We start from the raw sequence: 22,371 nt of genomic DNA, 5'->3' as shown, positions 1-22,371 counted from the left end.
TTTACTGGCTTAGTGCTTGTTATGGGCATACCTATGGTGGTTTAAAAAGGAAGGGCAGTATGTTTTTCTGGTATTTGAATGAGAAAAAGTCTTAATATGTATGCATATAAAATACTGTCTTTTCCATCAACTTTTGTGTAATGCTGTTCACTGTCTCAAAAAGAATATTGGAGAAGTATGTGAAGTTTGGAGAGATCAAAATTATTAAAAAAGAAACTGGAATTCTTACGTGAAGACAGGAATTGTTCCCTTCAGAAAATAGACTGAATATTTATTTTCCTTATTTTTATTCTCTAGAGAAAATAGATTGGAAGCGTATCTTCCTCTGTCTTGTAATACAAGAACAAAGGCAAATGGAATGAGATTAAAAGATAGAGAAATTTAATTTATTTCATTTTTTACATTGCTGAAGCCAGGAATTTAGCAAGCTTCTAAAATACTCAAACTTCTGTTGAGTGCAAAACCAGACAGAATTGCTGCATCTTATTTCCCTTATTTCAGAAGGGAAACATATTTGCCTATTTTGCAGGCTCAGTCAGTTACCTTTGAGGATGTTGCTAAGGTAGGGGAAAGCAGAAGACCTGGCATGAGCCTTCCAATGCATATCTCTGCCCCATTTGACATTGGAAACCAGTGAGACACAAGGTGTTGGAATATGTGGACTTTGAATCAGATCCAGCATGGTAATTTCCTGTATTTCTTTTGATAAGCTAGTAGAATTCTGTGACAAAGAACTCTACTAGAACTCTATTAGAGTCACTAGAACAAAGTTCTGTGACAGTTTCGATTTGACCTCTGATCGAAGTCTTTGTAGCAATACTACTTCTATTATACTAATGGGTGGGCTGAGCTTTATTTTAACATTGTTTTATAGGAGAAAAATCTGTAGAAAAAAGTCTTTTGAGTTATTTTTTAGGAAGGTTTGTGCATTATGAAGCACACACATATATATGTATAAATGTGTGACAAAAGCAGCTTTTAGAGTCATTTACAAAAGTATTTCCTGTAATGGTTTCATCAAATTAGTGTCTCAAAGAATTGGTTTTAAAGCTGAAAACGAGTGCACACATACTTTGGTGTCTTACTCTGGTATTTAATGTTGACGTTGCCTGATCAGATTTCAAGTTTGTAGTATTTATTAACTCATGGCTTTTAAGTTACGTGTGTGACATATGGGTTTACATACGGGTTTACATACTTTTATACAGAGTGAATTAAGAAGTCATTTTAGAATTGTTTAGTTTACTACTGTGTTAATCATCCTACCACTGGGATGATTTTTTTGTTTGTGATCCATTTTACTCTGCTATGACAGGCATATGCTCAGCAGAAAAGAACTATTTTCAGTTAGTTTGCCTTAACTGGGAAAAACAAGAGTTGTCGGTTGTCTTCTCATAACTTTTAATTGCATTGTATTAAAACCCAGATATAAACCAAAAAATTACTAGGAGTCTATTTAAATGATGGGAATGCCAGCTGCCCTTGGAATTTGTCCATTCTTGCAGATTTATTAAGAAGGCGATTTGTGTGTATTCTAAGGGCTTTATTTACTGGCCTTTCTGAGTTGCAATCTGGACATACAAACTTGCATAGAGATATTTCTGTATTTTATTTTACCTTGAGAGTTCCGGTGGGATTGCCTAGGCTGCCTGAGGGATTTTCTAGCATAGTGCAAATAGTGTAAATATTTTTCCATTGTAAGCATACTGCTGTTTGAACATCTTTATTTCACGAAAAGGAATATTTGAAATGCCTTTTAGTGAGAAAATCAAAGTGAATGAAGCTGTAGTGACTGAAAGCAAATAATTTTTCTTTGTTCTTACAGTGCTTTTCCCTACCTTCATACCCCAAATCCATGATTTGTAGCTAATGATAGATTTATTCCTCTTCTTATGTTGTTATGTATGTAAAATTACATCAAGCGTGGGTATTAAGGCTGTCACTTCTTCCAGGTGGTTTGTCATGCTACTGTATGCTATTATGCCCATTTCCTATTTGTGCCTAATTAGAAGTAACATGTTTAGTTTTTCTTCAAAAAGATAATACTGTAAAATGAGGCGCAAGCTGTACATCTATCTCTGTGTCAGTGTTACAGTTCTGTAGGCATGCTTCTTTCTTTCTGTTGCCACCTGTATGGAAATGATTACTGCATAACAGCAGTGATGACAGCTCTCAAAACATACCCAGGAACTGCCTCCTGATCTTGTCACTTTCCTGATCTTGTCACTTTTTCCTTAAGGTGTCACTTGTGACAATGCTCAGGTTAAAAGGTTAGACAGTGTAAACAGCTGTCTTTAAAACACTTGCATGGGTCTGTGAGGTGTGCGTTGCTCTGTGAGGTGTGCTTCATGTCTCTGGGAAACATAACAGACGATCTCGTGCTAGCACTGCTACCAATTGAAATATTAACACCATCCAATAAAGAAATGTGATTTACTAAATGTCACTAAAAAAACTTCTCTGAACTTCATGAATTGTGCAGTGGGTTCATGAAGAAAATACATTCTTTGATGGCTAGAAGTGCCTCCAGATCATGGGAACATTCTTGAAGTATTATTTAACATCAGTGTTTTCAGTTGATTTCAGTGTAAACTTACCATGCTTATTTTTATTTTCATGACAGTGAAAGGCTGAATCTTAGTTTGAACATGATCAGCTGAAGGAGCAAAGTTCCCAAACTGTGTAGAACCAAGGGTGATGTTGATGATGCCTGGACTCACCATGCTCTCTGGCAGTTCCCTTTTACATCCATGCTCTGTCAGCACACTTACCTGCCACTCATGATGTTGTCTTTCCAATTATTACATTGTTGCTAAGACGGCTCTCTTTGGTATACATGAGGGAGGAGCAGACACCCATGTTGGCTTTTATGTGTGTGAATGTGGTGTGCTTTTTATAACATGTGTAAGTGATGTAATGCCCTATGCTGAAACTCTTATTGCCTGGCACTTCATTGCCTTTAATGTTTCCTTATGTTCAAGAGATAATTCCAGACAGAAACGTGATGAAGTGAAGGAAGTTTGAAAGTCAGTGATGTGGGTTTTTCTTTTTCTTTGGGGGGAAGTTACTCAGTGTTAATTGCCAAATAGGGTTCTGGAGAAAAAAAGGCAGTCTGCGAAGGAAGGACAACTAAACTGCAGGAAGCTACCACAAATGCCTGTTCAGGCTGTCTTTACACGTGTGAATACACTATCAAAGAATCCAAAGCTTATTTTTGGGTTTAAATCCCTTGAAAGATTTGTTTTGTTTTTCAAGCTTTTGCCCTCATGTCAGCTTCAGAATAATATTTACATATGTATCTGCTGCAAGAAATGCTGATTAGTTATTGTGACTGGCTTGTGTTTGCAACTGTTATTAATGAGAACAACTTGCAGTGGCATATAAACAGTTTTTAGTGACTGCTATGTCGCTGGCTGGCAGCTGTGCTGTATTAGTGTAGATAATCTTGTTTTACTTAAAAAATAGTAAGCTCTTATCTTGGATCTCAAATAAAATTTCCAGTCTGTGCATGTCAGTTTCAGAACTCAAAGGCGGGGTTTTCAAATTCCTTTCCTGCTAAGCAGCTTTGATGGTAGTTCAGAACTGTGAAAATGGCAAGGAGACGCTCTGGATAGCGCAGCATAACTGGGAATAATTTGTTTTTATGTTGAGATGAGTATCCATATTCTGGTTTGGTATTCCATGTTTTGTGTAACTTTGCTGTTACCACCTACAGTGAAGTAGGTGATTCCAAATGCAGCGATCTTGGTTTATTTACTGAATGGCAAAGAAAGGAAATTAATGTGGAGAGTTTCATGTAGTCAAAGAAAGAAAGACATACAGATCAGATTTTTTTTCTCTCTGGATTTCATGCCTTGTTAAGATACATCCTTCAAAACATACTATATTTTGATTTGCAGCATATTACTGGTATCAGCCTTGGTATGCTGATGGCAAGCAATATAATGATGTGAAGCCAAGATAAAGGGATGACCTGGTTCTCTAGTTAAGTGATGTTGACTCTAATGGGAAAGAGACTCTACTGGTTGATTGCCTGGTGGATTTGTTTTAATTTGTAGCATGTGTTTAGGGGAAGTTGGTAATAGGTAGGTGGTGGGACAGGTGGATCAGTTTTGGAATATGTGATATATAAGCAGGGGTTTTTTTTAGGTCATGTTCTCTTGAAAGCTTGCAGTTGCATATAAACCAGCAGTCTTAAAACACTGCATCATCTGTTCTGATTAGCCTTTAAACAGAATTCCTGTAGTTCAGTACAAGGGAAATGGTAGTGTGTCTCTAGTCTGGCAACCCATTGTTGCTGGCTTTAAAATAGCCCTTTTCTTCCCCATGGAAGCAAGAGAGCTAGCTCAAAGACACAGCTGGGTGAAGCCACAAAAACCGCATCCTTAGTAGTTTGAGGAGTTTGAGTCTTGTATGCTTTCAATTTTCGGCATAGCAGGGGTGTCTTGCCAAATGTTGCACATAATCTTTAACATTCTGGGGTCAGTTTTTCCAAGGTGGTTTGTAGCTGCTGTTACCCTTTTGATGTGCGTTATTCAACATATGCAGTTTTTGATCTACAGAATTGCGAGTTATAATTAAATCAATAGGGCAAACTGATGATAAAGTCCAAGATAACCAGTCCATTCTGTTACCTCAATGCTGGATAGGTAGACTTAGCAAATTGGTGGGATCTTTCCCCCCTTCCCCCAAACAAGGCAAGTGACTTTTGAAGAGATGGAAGCCTCCAGATTACGTAGGTCCAAACTTAGCAGTTTTACAATTGATGTGCTACAGGGTGCCTAAATATTTATGATGTGCTGGGCTTCTTTTACCCATTTATTGAGACCACCTTTTGTATTCCTACACTGGCAGGGACAGAATAGGAGATGGGCATGGAGGACAAACACAGATATAGGTCCCAGCTTGGTTCCTGAATGGCAGGTTAATTGGGGTGGCTTTCTATAATCCTTAGTGGATAAGGTATGGTATTTAGGGATGAGCCCCATATCATTTAATGTAGCATAGTTAGGGCTGCTTCTGGGGGGAAGTGGGTTTCATTGAACTGTTTTGTTGTCAGAGGGGGCAGTTTCTTTTCTGTGTCTGAAGAACCTACTATGTTCCAACAACTGCCAGAAGGAAGCAGAGCTTTTGTTTTCTTTTGAGGGGTACACCAGATCTGAGGTAATGAGCGTTCATGTTTGTTAACAGTATTGATTTTCTTTTATTGTCTTTAAGTAAAAGACTCAATGTGATGCTGGGCAACCACTTGAAGAGTATGTTTGCTTTATGAAAGCATTAGTTACAGAAATGAATAGGTTTACTAGTTATATTTCTATACCAACTTACAAAAACCTGGAATGTGAAGAGGCCCTAAGTAAATGGTGTAGTTGCAGAAACAGTGCATTTGTGAAATTGCCAATTGTTTACCAATTTTAAGTTACACATCTGTGCCATAAATACTAAATTTGGAAATGAGGTCTGATGATATGAAGGAATTTCTGTCCCCATGCTGGCAGCTAATAGTCCAGTTGACAAATGGCAGGAAGGAAGCATGTAAAAATAACACAAGGTTAAGTTGGCAGAGCACAGTTTCTACCATCACATCATCTTGTCATTTTAAGTAAGTCATTGCTAATTGTTAGGCAAGTCAGATTCTCTTCTACTCTTTCCTAATTTGTTTTATTCTTTCTTGTTCAGGGTATTGTTTCATGGGAGATGCAAGGTCAAATACAAGCCAGTGCATTTTAATTTACTTAACTTTTGGTCATGGTGTCAAGCTGTAACTATGAGGAGAAAAAGAAAATGGATTTGCACACAATGCAAATCATTTAATTGACTACTTAGTTTGGCATTTTCTGTATTTGCATACTGTACATACTGAAGTCATAGACTTGCAGAAACAGTCTCTCTGCAGTCATGTTAAACACTGAAAATGTTCCTACACGTAGTGGGACAAACTTCCAGTGCTTTGGAGTGGAGAAGGCTAGGAAGAAGCCTCTGCAAAGGAAAACAATAAGCCTTTGAGAGCTGAGCAAGCTGTATTTCTTTTCAGTTTTGGAACCAATTCTAAATGGATTAATTTCTCTTGAGCCTCTTTATGAGGACTTGTTCCTAAATTGAAGTGATTATTGTTTTAAACTACATAAAATGGCAGCACACTCTTGAGAATATCATAAGTCTCCTTCTGACCTCCCTGTTAACTGAGATTTAATTTTAAATCCTTGAAGCCTGGTTTAAAAATCAAACCCTACAGAGAAGTTATTCAAGAGGGTTGGCCTTTTCACCAAGTACTTTAGGAGTAACTTCACAGTAATATTTCACAGAGACTGAAATATTTCAGGTGATGGTCCTGAATTTGCAAGTACTCCTGGGCATTTCTCTTCCCATTGTAATTGTAAAGAGTGAGATCTTGGCAATGATAAGGCTCTTGGTTGTTGTGACGTTATTGCCAAGTATTTTTTATGTGAACTAGAAAACCTAGTGAGTTGGGTTGTTTTTTATTTTCCACAAAGAAATCCCCCTGAAACAGATTTCCTTGAAGTCTCATAAATCCCTGCATAGCACCTTATCGGCTCCATTATCAGTTATTTAGTGATTTAGTTCCTTGTAAGCATGTAATTCGCTGCACCATTTATCCACCAGTTTAAGCTTTGTGCAATATATGTGCAATTCTTCAAACCTCCCCTCCCCAGTTTTACATTAGTCTGATACTTAGGGGAAAAGCTTTCCCAGATGCTAGAACAGAAATTTTGTGCGTGCTCTTCTCTGTTAGAAATGTGATGGGATTTGTAAGGACTTACTCTTGTGCAATAATATTGTGACTGCTGTTATTTAAGGCAGAAAATATTGCACCTTCAATGAGTTACAAGAAAAACAGTAATATTTATTGCTTTGTGCATGAAAGCTGTGCCCCTGAACATGCATTAGGAGAATTAAGCTCTGTTTTCTCAACTTTATCGTTTGGATTTCTCTAGCAATAGAATGTTCCATCTTTGCTTGCTTACGTCTCCTCTCTCTCATTTGATCCTTCTTATCTTTTGATTAAAGCCAGCTGCAACTTTTTCTCTTGCTGTCTTTTCCATGTGTGTGTCATTGAAATCGTAGGCATTTCACTTACGGTCAATACATCAGTTTTAGCTAACGTTAACTCAGAGGAGCAGCTTGGCTGTGTATAATGACACAGGTAAAAAGTACCACTCCAATTCACATAGTCATGTGGTAATTCAGTGTATTACCTTTAACTTTGCATGGTTGCCCAGGAGTTTTGTTGTGTTGTGATTTTTTCTTTCTTTTACTTTCATTTTCAAGCTTTGACTAAAACTGAGAGACAAAAAAATGATATCCCACTTTTAAATTATTTGTCTGAAAAATGGCAATTAAATGGATCACCCAGGGTATCCTTTTAACTACTTCTGCCTTGTCCGGTTGAATTTCTTCCTAACACCTGTGTAAGGTTTTAATGCTTATTTTACAATTGAAAAACCCGTGTAAGTTCCGTACACAAGTCTTTGGATTGCACTGTAGCACGCTAAGCACAGTGAGGTCCTGTTTGAATGGAGTGTCTCAGTGCTACAGTAATAACAATAATAACATATTTTGGTAGCTAAAGCATATGTGGAAGGTGACAATTTGTTTCTAAAATTAGAGCTATGCATTAATATGAAGGTTTTGAAGTGACATTACAGTCAAAGGATTAGCTTCTTGTTTGTTGAGTTGGTTTTAACTGTGTTCTTTGACATTCTCATTTTTAACACTGTTTGCTTAAAGATCTGAAGAGCAAATTTCTTTGACAAAGGGATTTTGTAAGTATGTGGTTTTTCAGTGGCTAAGCTAGAGAGCTGCTCTGACCCTACACCTGCCTCCCCCAGTGAGCCAGGATTTCTGGGCTTGCTTTGCAATCTCTGTGCCAGATTCAGCCTAAAAATGCAGGTGAGCAAGCTCAGCATGGAGCCACTTATGGACTACCAGAAAAGAAAGCATATTTACCCTGAGGTCAGGAGTGGAGTGGATTAGGAGGGAAAATCAGTGTGCACCAGAACAATATGCTGCCTCCCTGCCAGTCAAAAATTCTAAAGCATTTTGGGCTTGCATGGTTAAAAATAAAAGAAGGAAAAAAAGAGACCTTCAAACATTCAACTCAGTATTTCCTAAAGCTGCCTAGTAGGGTGATGTGTACATCACCAAGGTGTCATTCCATGTTCAGGCTTTCACTGCTGTTTGCTACAAAATAAAACAACAAAAACTTGGTGTTGCTGTCAGCTTTTAATGGCACAGCTTTACATTGGAGATCATTAGATTCTCTGCCACCTTGGAATTCCCATGTGCTCTTAGTATGTTGTTTGCTTTCTGGTTTGAGCTGTGTCCCTTGGAAAAGGTCATGTCTGCAGTGTTTCTGGAAATTATATTTATTTTCCACAAGTGTGCAACTTCAAAATAGCTTAGCTACATGCATCAGGCTTTTCCTGTTCAGGGCAAAATACCCTCGAAAATAGCTTCTAGGGGATATGGAGTAGTTGGAGTATGAGTTTGTGGTTTTGTTACTTGCGGTTTGAACTGAAACATATTTTAGTTTTTCATTAACTGTTATTTACTTCAGCATACCATGCAATTGCCTTTTTTCCCATCACCCTGGCGGATAGACATCTCTGGCATTTTTAAACTACTCTGCAAAATTAGCTGTTAAAAGGAATATGTGCTGCATTGGGTATGTCACAATATTAACTGCAGCATCAACTGATTCTGATTCGTTTATCACTACAGTGATCTGCTGTTGTGTGTTTTCTGTATCTCGTAGAAGAGGTATTCACCAGGCTGTACTGTCAGTAGAGGAAAAGCTTATGTTATCATTTGGTGAACTCCTAGAAAGGACTAGGTAGTTTCCAAACGTACTAGCAAGTTGACAAACTGGACTCTTTCAGTCATTCTCCTGGAAAGTACCAGCAGTGTGTTCCAAGGGATTTTTGTACATTAAATACATGTGGTGAATACCAAAAAGTCCTGCCCTCTCTCTGTGGCATATGCATAATTGGAGTGATTTGCCCAGGGATGCCTGGGCAGAGGGAGGGAGCTGAGTTAGTGTGTGCAAAGTATCAGGGTGGTATCATGTAATTCAGGCCTGTGGTGTAGGTTGTTTCTCGCTGGCTTAATACAGGAAAACCACGGGCTGGCTGTTCTTACAGACTGTCATTTGGCCTTTTCAATACATGAAAAAGTGTGTCTCTGTGTGTCTTTTCCTGAACACTTAATCTCTGAGACAGAGTCCTATGTTTACAGTTGCTCAATACTGCATGGCATCTGAGCATGCACCAGATTTATATAGGCATCATTCTGCTCCCCAGCTGTTGCTGCAGGCATTTCTAATTTACCTGTTTGGTTTTTAAGTTGAAAAGAACATAGCACCTGACAGTAAAGGGAGGCAGAGGAAGATAAGGTTTTTCCAAAGTGACAAAAGGCTGGGTAGGACTTGGCCCAGGCAGAACCTTGAGCTTCATCTGACCTGTGCCAAGGCTTTCTGTCAATCTCGCATTTACCAGGAGGATTCAGACTGCTGCTTGTAGACTTGGAAAGTTAAATAGTCCTTTAACAGAAACTACCTGCGCACTGGGTAGTTTCCTAAGGGCGTTATCCTCGTAACATCTGTCCAGTGGAGAAGCCCAACAGCAACTTGGGAATGATCAGGAATAGTTGTTATGGGGGGTACGGCGCATCTTCGCTAAGCATATCACCATTTTTCCAGGGAAGAGGGTTCTCAGTTGCACTGCTGTGTAACACATGCTGCCCAGTATGATAATGATGGGTTGGGATTTTTCCAGGTTTTCTGATGTCATCTTTTGCTCTGCATTACTGGTTTTTGTCTCATTACTGTCTGTGGAAGTGAAGAGGTTGTGGGCTATTGAGCTCGGTACAGAAAGCTGCTGCTCTCATACTCTTGTCTTGCAGTGGAAACAATTTCTATGTAATTGGTTGAAATTGTCTTCCCAGTGGTCATATATTGGACAGCTTCAAAATGCTGCATTAGATCTAGACACTTAATTTGAGCAGTGGTGACACACAAGCAAAGCAGCAGCTGTGCCTGTGAACCTTGTATCTACGCATCAGTGAATTTCTTTTTAAAGCAGAAATTGCAGGGATTTTTAAACAAAGAATGTAATCTTTAACCTTTGACAGTTTTTGTATTTCCACCAAAAGTTAATGCCTCTGTGGTCCGTAATTGACACTTTTCTATTAAGCGCTAGGTCTTCTTGAGCTGCTTGATATTACCTAATCCTAAGTTAAATCCAAGCAATATTGCACTCTGAAGCTGACTTGCATCTTTCTCTTTGCCTTCCCTTTACATATTAACGTTGATTTCTTATAAAAATTTAACATCCATAGCTGTTTCACTCTGTTAATTGAAGTATGTAAAGCTTAAAAGGTAAGCTTAGTACATCACTGTTAAAGCCTACTGATGTCTTACAAAGATGTTGCACTCTCTTAATACAGAGGTCTAGCAGTATATTACTTTTGTGCAACGATAGCTCTAATTGGAAACCTAATAGGATACAAGAGATTTCAAAGACTATCACAAATAATAATAGATTATTTTTTAACTGTAAGATATTTTTATTGTCAGTCCTTTGGGCTGAAGCTGGAAATAAACTGCAAAATGTTGCAATATCTCTTGTTGGTTCGGGGGCTGTACTCGATGCTAATAGCGCATCACATTTCTTGAGAGCTGAAGTGCTCCCGGTTGGCAGTCCTCGTGATATAAATTCCAACAGTAAATGGTGCTAACAAAGCTCAAGTACCTGTTCTATTCAGTAGCTCCACCTTTAGGGGAGGGAGGGGAGGATGATCATGGTGGAACTTGCAGTAATGGTACCGTGTCAGTAGGTTGCTGATACGTACATAAAGAGGTAATTCCTTGGAGTGGTGGCTAAGGGTGCCCCAGAGAGTCCTTTTCAGTAAGTTGCATAGTTAAGCTGATGTCTTTGAAGAGGTAGAGTTTCCTGTCAAAATACAGCTCTCTTCCAGTCTAATGCACAAGTGGCAGCTGGAGAGTACTGAGTGCCCAAATATATAGACCGGCATAGGACACGGACAAGTCATTAAGGTGGAGTGGGATGCTGGGAGTGTTCAGGGGGACTGGCTTTTACTTTAATTTAGTACCACTGTGTGGGGTTTTGTGTTCTAAGGAAAGAAATCTTTCCCTGGTGGCTAGTGTGTCACTTTGCAGAGAACCTGTCTCCTTTTACTGCTTTCTTACATGCTTTCCTTGCCCGGAAGGATGCTTTTAGTCATAGTCTCTCTGTTGTTGGACTATTTAGCACCAACATATTGAGAACTTCTATTTTTAGTTTAATCTGAAAAGAAATTCTTCAGTTTGATAACAGAATTAGCTCCGTTTCTCTCCCCTGTTTTTCCCCTGCTTGCCAGCACTGCAAAGAGCTGGGGGGGGGGGGGGAAGGAAGCATTTTTCTGATCACTGTTGCTACATTGCAAATTCATGGGTTTTTAATTGTGTTTCTATTTGTAACACTGTTACTAACACCTAGCAATTACTCCAGTTCCCTTCACAGTAATCAAATGCATATTGTCGTGCATATATTGAATGTATTGGATTGCCTTCCTTCTCAAGTAATACTGCTCCATGATTGTTGTAATATGAAAAGAGCCTTTTCTTTTTAATCCTTCTGTCTTACATTAACCTTGTTAGAAGAATGGAGAAAGAAGAGCAAAGCTGGTTTTCTTTGTATTAGGTATGTTAAAATCCAGCCCCTTACAGAGCAAGGATAGATTTCTGAAGTCATAGCACATCCATGATGGAAAAAGCTGTGTCAGCACCTCCCTCTATGCAAAGGGAGTTTTTTTCAGCTCTGGAATCTTAGAGATAAAATACTACCATAGCAGCAGAGAAAGGAAGAGGTAGCAATGGAGTCCTAAACCATTAATGGCTCTGCAGGTTGAGCTGTACTTAGAAATGCTCCGTGACATATGGTATGCTGCAGAATGTGTCTGAGGATCTCAGTAAAACTAATTTCCAACAAGCAAGCATTTGTTTTCTGCAACACCTTTAATTTGTACTGCTTTTGGTGAGCTGCTGGCAGGTTAGGGAGAACCTAGAGTTACACAGAGCTGATTTGAGAAAGTGCTGTTTTAATTTGACATTGTGATCTTAATTCCCGTTACAAAAACAGTTCCACAATACAAACAGTATCAATGGGATGAGTTCATGTGACCTCATTTTAGAAATCAGTGTAGCAAAATGATGGAAGTGTAGAGAATTTTGACATCTAAGAGTATCATCCTGTATTTGGCTTCCTTCAATTATACTATGAGTCTTGGTTTAGCTGTTTTAAAGAACACACAGTATTAAAAATAATCAATACAAGTCCCTAATTTATTTAGGGTGCTCTCTGGGGTACAGTTTTATAAAGGCTGAGCTGGAAGAGTCATTCCTGAAATACAGTAGGAAATTGTTCTTTAAAACTTTCCTGTTGACATTGTGTAGCATGTTTAGCAGTAGTTCTGGGCAATGCTGCTCTTATAAACGTCAGGAGAAAGAGGCTGAAAACCATACCCCACCTCTAGTTTCTCAGCAGTCTCTAAGCAGTCTGGAGCACTAATAAGCCTAGGTAAGATTTCTGAGATTTTTGGAAGCATTTAATCTACTTCAAATCCGCGTCTTTACTTCCGGTGGTGTATGAAATTAAACATTGGAAACTTTCTTCCATATCATACTTGAAGAATGTAAGAGGTCATATGTATTTGAACTGTGGTACTATCCCTAAACCATTTGGTTTTTTTGTCTCTTAGTGCTGGCCCCAAAGGCGATAACATCTACGAATGGAGATCAACCATTCTAGGACCTCCAGGTTCAGTCTATGAAGGAGGTGTTTTCTTCCTTGACATCACATTTACACCAGAATATCCTTTCAAGCCTCCAAAGGTAAGAGACCTATAGCTGAGTTTATAAGCCATGAATACTCAGCAGACCACTGACTAGCAAATGGTGTTAATGAAATGCAGCCCTTTTGAAAAACACTCTAAGAACAAGCTTAAGCTTACTTCAGACGTTGCATTGTTTTCTGTTAGCTAATGTTAACTAATTTTACATCCTCTTGATCACTGTTTAGAGCTTGCTTTCTTTTTCCCTGCTTCTGTTTATAACAGGACCTACACAATTAGTGCAAGCATCAGTACAGGACTGAGAAACTGAAAAGCAAATAAACTTGGGGAGAGGAGAAAGGATATCAATACTTGTTTCTCAACCCACTCAGTTACCATAAGCATAACAGTTATATATGTTTTGGCCACTAAAGTAGTATTTAATTTTTCAGTTTTGTTGGATACTTGTGTTGTTCACCTACTTGTACAGTACAGACTTTTTCTGTAGGTGTGTTATATTTGTGAAGCTCTTACATTCCAGTGTTATGTTCCAGTGCTGCAAGGCAAATACCAGTGCAAGTGAATGTTATCCTGTGGTTCACGTACTTGGCCAGAGGAAGAGTGTTGGGTTACAAGAAGAGGTGGTTGTGTGTACATTTCGTGTTTGCCTTGTATTGAAAGCATTTATGTGCATGTTTAACTTTCTACTTAAAAGTTGCATTGATGAGGTAAACACCAGTGACCACCCCTTCTTCAGACTGGTCTAGTCTGCTGTATAGAACAACTTGCCATAGTTGAGGCCATCTCAGCAGACAGTGGTAATTGGTCATACCAGGAAAATTAATACAAGCTAAATTCCTAAACTAAGGAAACTGACTGTTCTTGCTAGCATAACTTCAGGGTTTCTGGTAGTATCAACAGGACCTTAAATTCTACCCCTAAGCTGGGGCACCAGTTCCCAAGCAGCAGGGTCTACCATGGGACATCTCTAGTGATTTCCTGCTGATGCCTGTCCATTCCTCTTCAGAAGTTTCCTGGCAGCATAGATGGTTCTCTTGCGCCTTGTGTTAGAGTTTAACTCCGTTCAGAATCGTTTTTCATTATTTTGTTTGGATTAGTTTGCATGGATAATTTATAATCCAACCAATGCTATGCAATACCTTATGTCATGAGCCCAGTAAGCATTTAAAGAGGGAGCTTTTACCTTGCCATGTGTGCTTTGCTACACCTTTGCTTTCTATGCTACAGGTTAGAAGGATTTATTATTTTGGCCTTATCCAGCCCAGTGCCTTACAAGACCATTTTATAACTACCAGTGGTTTTGAGACAGCCCTATATGCCAGGTTCCCTGATGCAGGACCAAAGATACAGATTTGTTGTTGCAGCTCAGCCCTGCTTTCTGCTCTGCGCTTCTGACAAGAATCTCTTTGCCTTTAGCTTTGAATCTAAGCCCTCACCCAGATGAAAAGGGTGAGATTAAAAAAGAATCAGTCATCACTTAGTGAGGCCTTAAAAGACTAGTTTAGTGGAGGTTCACTAATGGAATGGCCCTGTAGGTTTAAGTGAAGAACCTATTTATTTTTCAGACTCTTACAGCAGCTGCTGTGTGAACGCCTGCACACGTGTTAATCAATGATAATGTGGAAAATATAATTATCATATTGCTTCTGCTTTATTGCCACTAATTTGTTGATTTCACATTGACCAACTGCTTGCAGTGACTGATAAATATTGCCTGTGGGAAGTGGTAGGACTAATGTAATTACCATAGCCTTCCTAGAGCCGTCTTTTGTGGCAAGAAGGAAAGAAATAGCTGCTTGAAACAAAGCCAGTGTATTGTTTTGATGATAAGCGCTGGTAGAGCAGGTACTTCGTTGAAGCTCATTTCAAAAGCCTTCACCTCTGAAAAGATGAAGCTCTCTAGAGACTAGTTTCCTAGGCAATCTTCCTTGCGAAGCCTTGCAAGACCAGTGGAAGGAAACCTGTGCTGCCTCTTTGAGTCCTCGGTAATTCTTACAAGGACAAATGCCATGTGGTCGATGAGCATCCTAGATATGTGTGATGAAGGATATACGGGTGCAGCCTTTGAGGACTGGCTCTAGCATCAGCTGAGGGTTTGATTTTAGTATGTTGAAGCAAACTTTAGAGGGGAGAAGGTTGCAGAGGGCTTCTGCCAGAGGACTGTGCTAGAAGTAATATTAACAGATTCTTAGAAGGATATAAAGAGGAGCTGTACTGTTGTACTTGAGGCTGGAGGATTTAAAGGTCTTAAAATTAGACTTGGAAATGCTCTTCATGGTACAAGAACTTCAGTGGGAGAAATCTGATACAGGACAGATAGTCCCTCTCCTGTCCTAAATATTTTGTCTTTATTGAGCCTTCCATCCATCTTTGAAGATGTTAGTGTTAATCTGTTCTCTGCTTTTGTGTTTTCTCGTTTTGTGTGGTATTCTGGTTTTGCCTTTGTTTCAGATAGCAATTGAATCAGGCACATGCTGGGTGGGCATGGATTCAGGAGAATCCAATAAACAAGGATAATTGGAATTTCAGTTAGTCCTCAAGATGATTACTATTCTTTTGTGCTATTATAATGGACCTTTTCCCAAGAGTTACGTTATACTTGCATTAGATTTCATTTATTGAGGTGAAAACAGTAGCTTATGTTGACCTGGTGTGTCCTTTGATCATTTGTATTAATAACCTCTAACCACTTTTTTCCCCCCATTCCCAGTCTGCTGCTTGTGTAAGTTAACCTCTGCTATCACTTCAGGGTAACATTAAGATTAGCATCTTTTGTGCCTTTTCAAAAGCTGTGCTTAACTCTATGTAGTTACTACATTAAATGTAAGCTCAGGTATGACATTTCCAAAGGACTGTTCAATTATAGTCTATTTTCCTGCTGTTCTATTTGCTGTTCTCTTTACCCCAAATACATTGCACTACTTCCTAAGGAGCTCAGCTTCTCCTGGGTTTGGTCTGAATCTACTAGGCTTATGTGATACTTCACCCTGGCTTTTGTACCATCAGCAGAAACTGTAAATGGCAAACAGCTGGACTACATGCCTCTAACACCATGCCAGCTGTGACTTGCTGCTTAAGTGAAAACAAATGTAGATGTTGTCCTACAGAGCTTTGGTTAGGTAGTGCTCCTCTAACTGGAGAAAGCTGGTTTTGGTGCCATGGATATAACCCTTATATCTTAAGGTTTATTAAGGAACCAGGCTGTTCAGCAAATAATCAGGAGTCTTCTTTCTTTCTTTCTCTCTTTCCCCTTTTTCACAAATAATAATTAAAAATTAAGCCTTATTCTTAACAGAAAGCAGCATTCATGCATTGTTATCAGTTATTAGCCAACTGGACTGGGAAACTGCCAACAGAGTATTTAGCTTTCATGCTCAGAATCAGGATTAACAACTTTCTGTCTTCACAAATTAGAACTCTTGACCTCTCTGTTAATTTGGTCCTTATTGTATCAAATTGGAAATGCTCCATGCTTCCCCCTCTGGAAGTGTTTAATCTGTTAGAATTACTACCTCACCTACATTTAGAAGCCTTCTTGGAAAGAGACCAAAGCTGCAGGTCAAATACAGAAATACTGAGCAAGCAGTGGGGCTGGGCTGAAGGCTGCTCGGCACCTGGGGCACAAACACTGCCAGCAACTGCAAATGCCACTGACTTCAGTTTTGCCCTGAACAGTTTAGGTTGGGGCAGGTACCACAGGGTTGGATCCTCCCTCTGCTCAGGCTGGTGTATATGGAATTCCACATACTGTAGGAGTCATTGCTGCTTTTCCTCTGAGGGTTAGATGATCTGTGAACCAAAAGTCATTTTGGCTTCTTGCCTGCTTTACCTCTGTTTCCCTAGGTAGGAGGCAGCAGGGGTTCTTGGTTTCAGAGTTGCAGCGTGTTGCAGAAGGAAGGGGACACATCTCCACTCTTGCAGGCATTTTGCTATTCCCACCCATAATGTGCAGGAATGTAGGGATTTGGGGGTTTTTGTTCATTTGCTTCCTGTTTTAATCTTAAAATCCAAGCATTTTACAAGAAACAAAGCAGAAAGTGTCCCCAAGCGTGCAGTGTGGGTGTCTCCTGTGTGACAAGCTTCTGCGAGTCTGAAAATAGACTGTGTGCTCTGTGCATTGGGAGTGTTCTTGGAAATACAGCACGGATGCAGTGCACAGGGGCAGGGACACGCCAGGCACTGGTCTTTTGTAGCTGTGCCACCTCTCTGTGCCTGTGAGCAGAGGGTCACAGGCAACCTTTTTGCATCAGGGTGCTAAAAGCAAGGGTTGGCTGGGAAGTTTCATGTGGGGGCTGGTCTCTTCCTGAGAGAGAGCACTAGTGTGCTTGTCACACTGCACACTTACCAGTGTGTTTCACAAATACCCCTTTGGCCTATGAACAGACAAGAACACCTGTGGGTGTGGGTAGCTGACAGATTCTGAGGATTTAGGGCATGAACCCACCAGGCCTTATTCACACAGATGATCCTAATCCATGCAAGTTCAACCAGATTCATCCAGTGAGTCAGTAAGGCTTTCTTGCAGGTCCCATTTTCTCCCAGAAACAGCTCATGGTGCCTTTGTTTGCTTTTCTGATAAGTTCTGTGGCAAGCTGCCTAGCTCACTCACATCTCCCAGGTTTGAAAATAATAGCATCCAAGCAACTCCCCTGATTGCTGAGCTCTTAGAAGAGATGGGAGCTGTGATTCCAAGTGTCTGGCTTGTCTGGGGGACTGTATGTGTCCTTGGGAGCCCAGTGGGAGAAAAATGTTGGTGTTAAAGCCCCAGGCCCCTTGGCTGCTGTGAGCAGAGAGACAAAAGGTGATTAAAGTGATAATAAAACCCCCAAATGAATAAAACTCGCACAACCTGGGTTTCACAGTGATCATAAGCACCCACAGTTGGGAAGTTGGTGGTTGTTTAGCATGGAGATGGTGAATGTGTTGTCAGTCATGAGCCTCTGCTGAGGCTGCAGTGATTCACACCAGGGCCCATGTTCTATGTCTTGGTTCCCCTTCCTTCGAATGGGAAACCTGGGCCATCCATCACCCGTCCCAGTGTGTCACACTGCTCAGGTGTACCCGGATGGGCTGGAAGCAGTGCTGCCAGCCTCGTGCTCCTGCGACTTGTGGTTATTTATTTACTTTAAAGCATAAAATCAACGAGGTTGAAAAAGAACAACCTTTAACCCAGCACTGCCACGTCCACCATTAAACCATGTCACCAAGGGCTTCATCTCCATGGTTTGTCAACACCTCCAGGGATGGTGACTCCACCACTGCCCTGGGTAGCCTGTTCCAGTGCCTGCAGCCAGGCTCTTCTTGATTAGCCTCTGCTTTCCAAGATGTGCTCGGGCCGTATGTTCGGTTTAACGCTGGAGCAACACGTGGGAAGTGCCTTTCCAGCGCAGGGCGGCTGCGGTCGGCCGCGGCCGGGGTATCAGGAAGTGGGGCGGCTCTGCTCGGCCGGTCCCGGCCCGGCGGGGAGCGGTGTGCTACCGCCAGCGGCCGCCAGATGGCGGCAGCGTCCCGGGCCGGCCGTGCGCCAGTGCCGTCCTGCAGCCTGGCCGCGGTCGGTGGCCGTGGTAGCCTGCGTGGCCTCCGTCCCTTCGGTGTTAGCCTGTCGGTTGAGCTCGTTGTGCGGTGACCGGGCACACCATCTAATGCCTGTTTCTTGCAGGTAACGTTTCGGACAAGAATCTACCACTGTAACATTAACAGCCAAGGCGTCATCTGCCTGGATATTTTAAAAGACAACTGGAGTCCAGCACTAACCATTTCTAAAGTCCTCCTCTCCATCTGCTCCCTCCTCACAGACTGCAACCCGGGTAAGTCCCCTGCACGACTCCTGTTGCTTTGCACCCTGCCTGGCACCTGGATAACATGGCCTTTATTCATCTCACCCTGTGGGTCTGGCCTCCAGTGCAGCACCTTTCCTTCCACTGCGCAGACAGAGAGGGCTGGAGGTGGAGGAGGTGATGCACCCTACCCACCTGCTGGTTTTGGGTGAGGGTTGGGCACTCTTCATTGGTCTGCAGGACTGTAGTAATTCAGTGATGGAGGTAGAGGAGCTACAAACTCAGCTCTGAAAACAAGGGGATTAGTCTTTTACTTTCCATTATCCATTTAAAACCAGTGGTCAACTATGCCACAGGTAGTCCTTGCTGCTTCTCTAACCCAGCCCTTATCCACACCAGTGAAGAGAAATATGCCCTGGTTTCCAAAGTCAACAGAGCCTTGGGCAACATGTTCTAGTATGAGGTGTCCCTGCCTATGGAAGTGGGGTTGGAACTAGATGATCTTAAGTTCCTTTCCAACCCAAACCATTCTATGGTCATATGTGTCTTCTAAAGATGAGAGGAACACCAGATTTCACACTATATTGCATATAATGAAAATAAACTTGCAGGAAAAATAAAACCTCTTCTTGAGATCTGATCTTTTCTAGAAGGCAGATTTATACTGATAGAAGTACGCTCACCAATGAGGTATGTTCCAGGCACTTTTAGAAGGGGTAATATAAACCTGAAACACATGAATCACTGAAAGCCCTCAGTAATGCAGAATATGGTTATTGGATTGTTGTCTTTTAAACTCCTTGAAACTTTAATTGGCAGCTTGCTCTTTATTAAGTAATGGATTAGTACATCACCATAAATACACAGAAACCAGTGAAGATGCAGTATATATAAGTGCTGCAATGTACCTGTGTGATTCTCCTGTATTAAATCCATGTTTCAGCTTTATTTTCATGTTTTTATTTGGTAGCTTGTCTGAAATAAGTGGTTTGTTTCCTTTTTCAGCTGACCCCCTGGTTGGAAGTATTGCCACTCAGTATATGACTAACAGAGCAGAGCATGACAGAATGGCCAGACAATGGACCAAAAGATATGCTACATAAATAAGTTTTTTGTGAAACTCTTACATTATTTGTCTGTGATGGAAAGAGCTGCTTATGATTTTGAAGGGGTGGGGGGAGGGAGGGTGCTGGTAAAGAGTAGGGTATTTCTATAACAGATTTTATTCAGTCTTTTATTTCCTAAGATTTTGTTGTTGTAACTTAAGGTATCTTGCTACAGTAGACAGCTAGGATTGGGAATAGCATATTTTAAGACTGTAATTAGTTCAGCAATATTAGCTCACATATAGTACCGAGGAGAATGTAAACTTCTTAGACTTCTTTGGTTTTCAGTTTGCTTGCAATATGTAAAAGATTAAAACAGCTTAATTTTGTACAGGTACATATGTTAACATTTATGTAAAAGTCCTTTCAAGACTCTACACACTGGTTTTGCCTTTTGTTTTGTTTAGGGTTTTGGGGGGGTTATTATGTTCTGGGTTGGGTTTGGAGTTGGTTGGGGTTTTTTCCCTTCTTTTTTTTCTTTGTAAAAAGATGTTGGGATTGTTTTCCCCTATGGAGGGCACATTGGTATTTAACAATCCTTATTAAAGACTGTCATCTCATGATCTGTGATACGGAGAGGTGGATGTATGGCCTCATATAAATGAGAAGTAGTTAGTGTATTATTTTATAAGCCAATCTATCTTTGTGAAAAGAATAAAGGTCTTAATCAGGACTTACGGTAACCTGTAGTGAAATACCTTAAGCTGTTTAATTGTAAGGCGTGGAATAGGAGTCACTCAGTGGATTGGTTGTATGTTGTGGGCTACTTAAGTCTGCATTTGTTACTGTGCTAATAAAAAGATGTTTAAAAAAAAGGACAAGATTTCTGCTTAGTGCCTCACTTTGTAATTTTTCCAGAAGAGCATCTCCCAGTGTGCTTGAGGATTACAATATGGAATTATGGCCTGTTCAAGGTGTTAATGGACCAATGTTGGTGCGCTGCTGTGCTCCCCTCCACAGGCCTTTTGCAGCCCCAGTGTCCCTGGAGCTGCCCATGACCTTCAGATTAGGATTAGGCATCCCAAAATTCCATTCAGATTAGGTTTAGGATTCAGGGAACCACAAGGACTACAGCTCCAAGGTACTGGGGACCTTACACTCAATTGCTAGGGTGCAGAAGAAGAGAGTATCTTTGTGTTTTTACCTGGTCTAGTGGAAGGTGTCCCTGCCTGTGGCACAGAGGTTGGAACTAGATGATCTTTAAGGTGCCTTCCAACCCAAACCATTCTGTGTTTTTTCTGATGGAGTGGTCTGTTCCCACTTGGAAGAGAAGGAATCATGTCTTTTAAGCTGGCAGAAGACACCTTAAAGGAGAGTAAAGGAGACTTAATCTGTAGATGCTTTAACTACTTAACAAAGATTATCTCCTGGAGACATGGTGTTTACACTACGGTGTGTAGCAACAGTGCAGTTAGTTGTGGATATAGCATTTTTTACCTGTCCTTTAAAGTAAAGGCTGGAAGTATAGATACCTTTTCACATGGCTAGGACTTCACATTGTGACGTTCTTCTGAGTGCTATGTGGTCATCTGCAATTTCAGATTTGTTTTGGTATTTTACGGTAAATTCTGTATATATTGCATATATTTTCCTTCCTATCTATATACATTCAAATCTAACTCTGTCCAAAGTAATCTGTTAATTAGAGATACCCTTCCTTTGCTGGGTGGTTGTAGGCAGTAGTATGTAAACCTCTGTTCAACTGTGGTCCTTTGACACAGGCTGTGTTTTGGCATACGAGATGCCCAGCTGCTTGGCTCAGCCTAGCAAAATTATTGGTACATTTATTACATCACACTGGGAGCGTCTCTGACAACAATTTCCTCCTCTCCTTCACTGAATGAAGAGGTAAACGGCTTCATCTCAGTAGGTTTTGGTCAACTCCTTGCTTTGTGCTACCTGGACATGCTAAATTAGCTGTTATAGCTGGCCATGGGGAGGGAGCTGATCTGGGGTGACTGATCAGCACAGTTTATTCAGCAGGATAGAAGTTTAAAAGCAACAGAGAAAAATGATTCAATTTACTGATTTATTTTTTCTTTTTTATAGTAATTTTTCTCCATTATCCTATGAAGGGACTGTCTAGCTTTGTAACAGGGAAGTGATCCCAGTGACCTAGGACAGGTTTTGAGTCAGTGGCATCGTAAGAACAAGATACATATTCTGCCCTTTAGCTACTACATTATATTCTGTACTTTACTTTTTAATCCTATGTAAAACTGTACTACAGTGAGTTTAATTTTTACTTGGTACCAGCCACTGTGTGTGGATTGCAGAGAAGATGCTACATTTCCCACCACTTGTCAATAAAATACTATGGTATTTAGAAAGGAAAACTGATTTGAGTACTTAAAAAGCAGCAGAATAAGCCTATGAAAGAAAACAGTGGGTGGTGGTTGTTTATGTGAATGCCCAAAATGGTGTATACTTGTTTTTAATGAATTTAAACAAATCAAAGATAATACATTTGCCTCTTTGTAACCTCTTTGGGAAAATGGCCTTTGCCATTCAGATGATCCCTTTTCCTCTTGCCTTTCCTAACGCATTATCAAGTCCTGAGTGTCCAGGGGAGCGAGTAACCCAGCTGATCTTGTACAATACAGCTCTGGCAGCCTACA

At 40.5% G+C, this 22,371-nt stretch overlaps 1 protein-coding gene across 3 annotated transcripts in view; it reads left to right on the top strand.

Moving 5' to 3' along the window:
* The window catches only part of LOC101881764 (ubiquitin-conjugating enzyme E2 E1), a 44,165-nt gene extending 23,589 nt beyond the window's left edge, over nucleotides 1-20,576 (top strand). For all 3 annotated transcript variants that reach the window (XM_034067798.1, XM_005152817.4, XM_034067805.1), the window contains exons 4-6: nucleotides 12,778-12,910; nucleotides 18,530-18,677; nucleotides 19,653-20,576. In XM_034067798.1, the coding sequence (XP_033923689.1) occupies nucleotides 12,778-12,910; nucleotides 18,530-18,677; nucleotides 19,653-19,750 (379 nt within the window). In that variant the 3' untranslated portion in view covers nucleotides 19,751-20,576. The remainder of the gene's footprint in view (nucleotides 1-12,777; nucleotides 12,911-18,529; nucleotides 18,678-19,652) is intronic.
* The last annotated feature ends 1,795 nt before the right edge of the window (nucleotides 20,577-22,371 follow it).

Source organism: Melopsittacus undulatus, chromosome 1 (assembly GCF_012275295.1).
Source record: "Melopsittacus undulatus isolate bMelUnd1 chromosome 1, bMelUnd1.mat.Z, whole genome shotgun sequence".
In the NCBI taxonomy this organism is placed as follows: Eukaryota; Metazoa; Chordata; class Aves; order Psittaciformes; family Psittaculidae; genus Melopsittacus; species Melopsittacus undulatus.
Note: the sequence above shows the minus strand (reverse complement) of the source record. Positions and strands in the feature narration are given on the sequence as shown.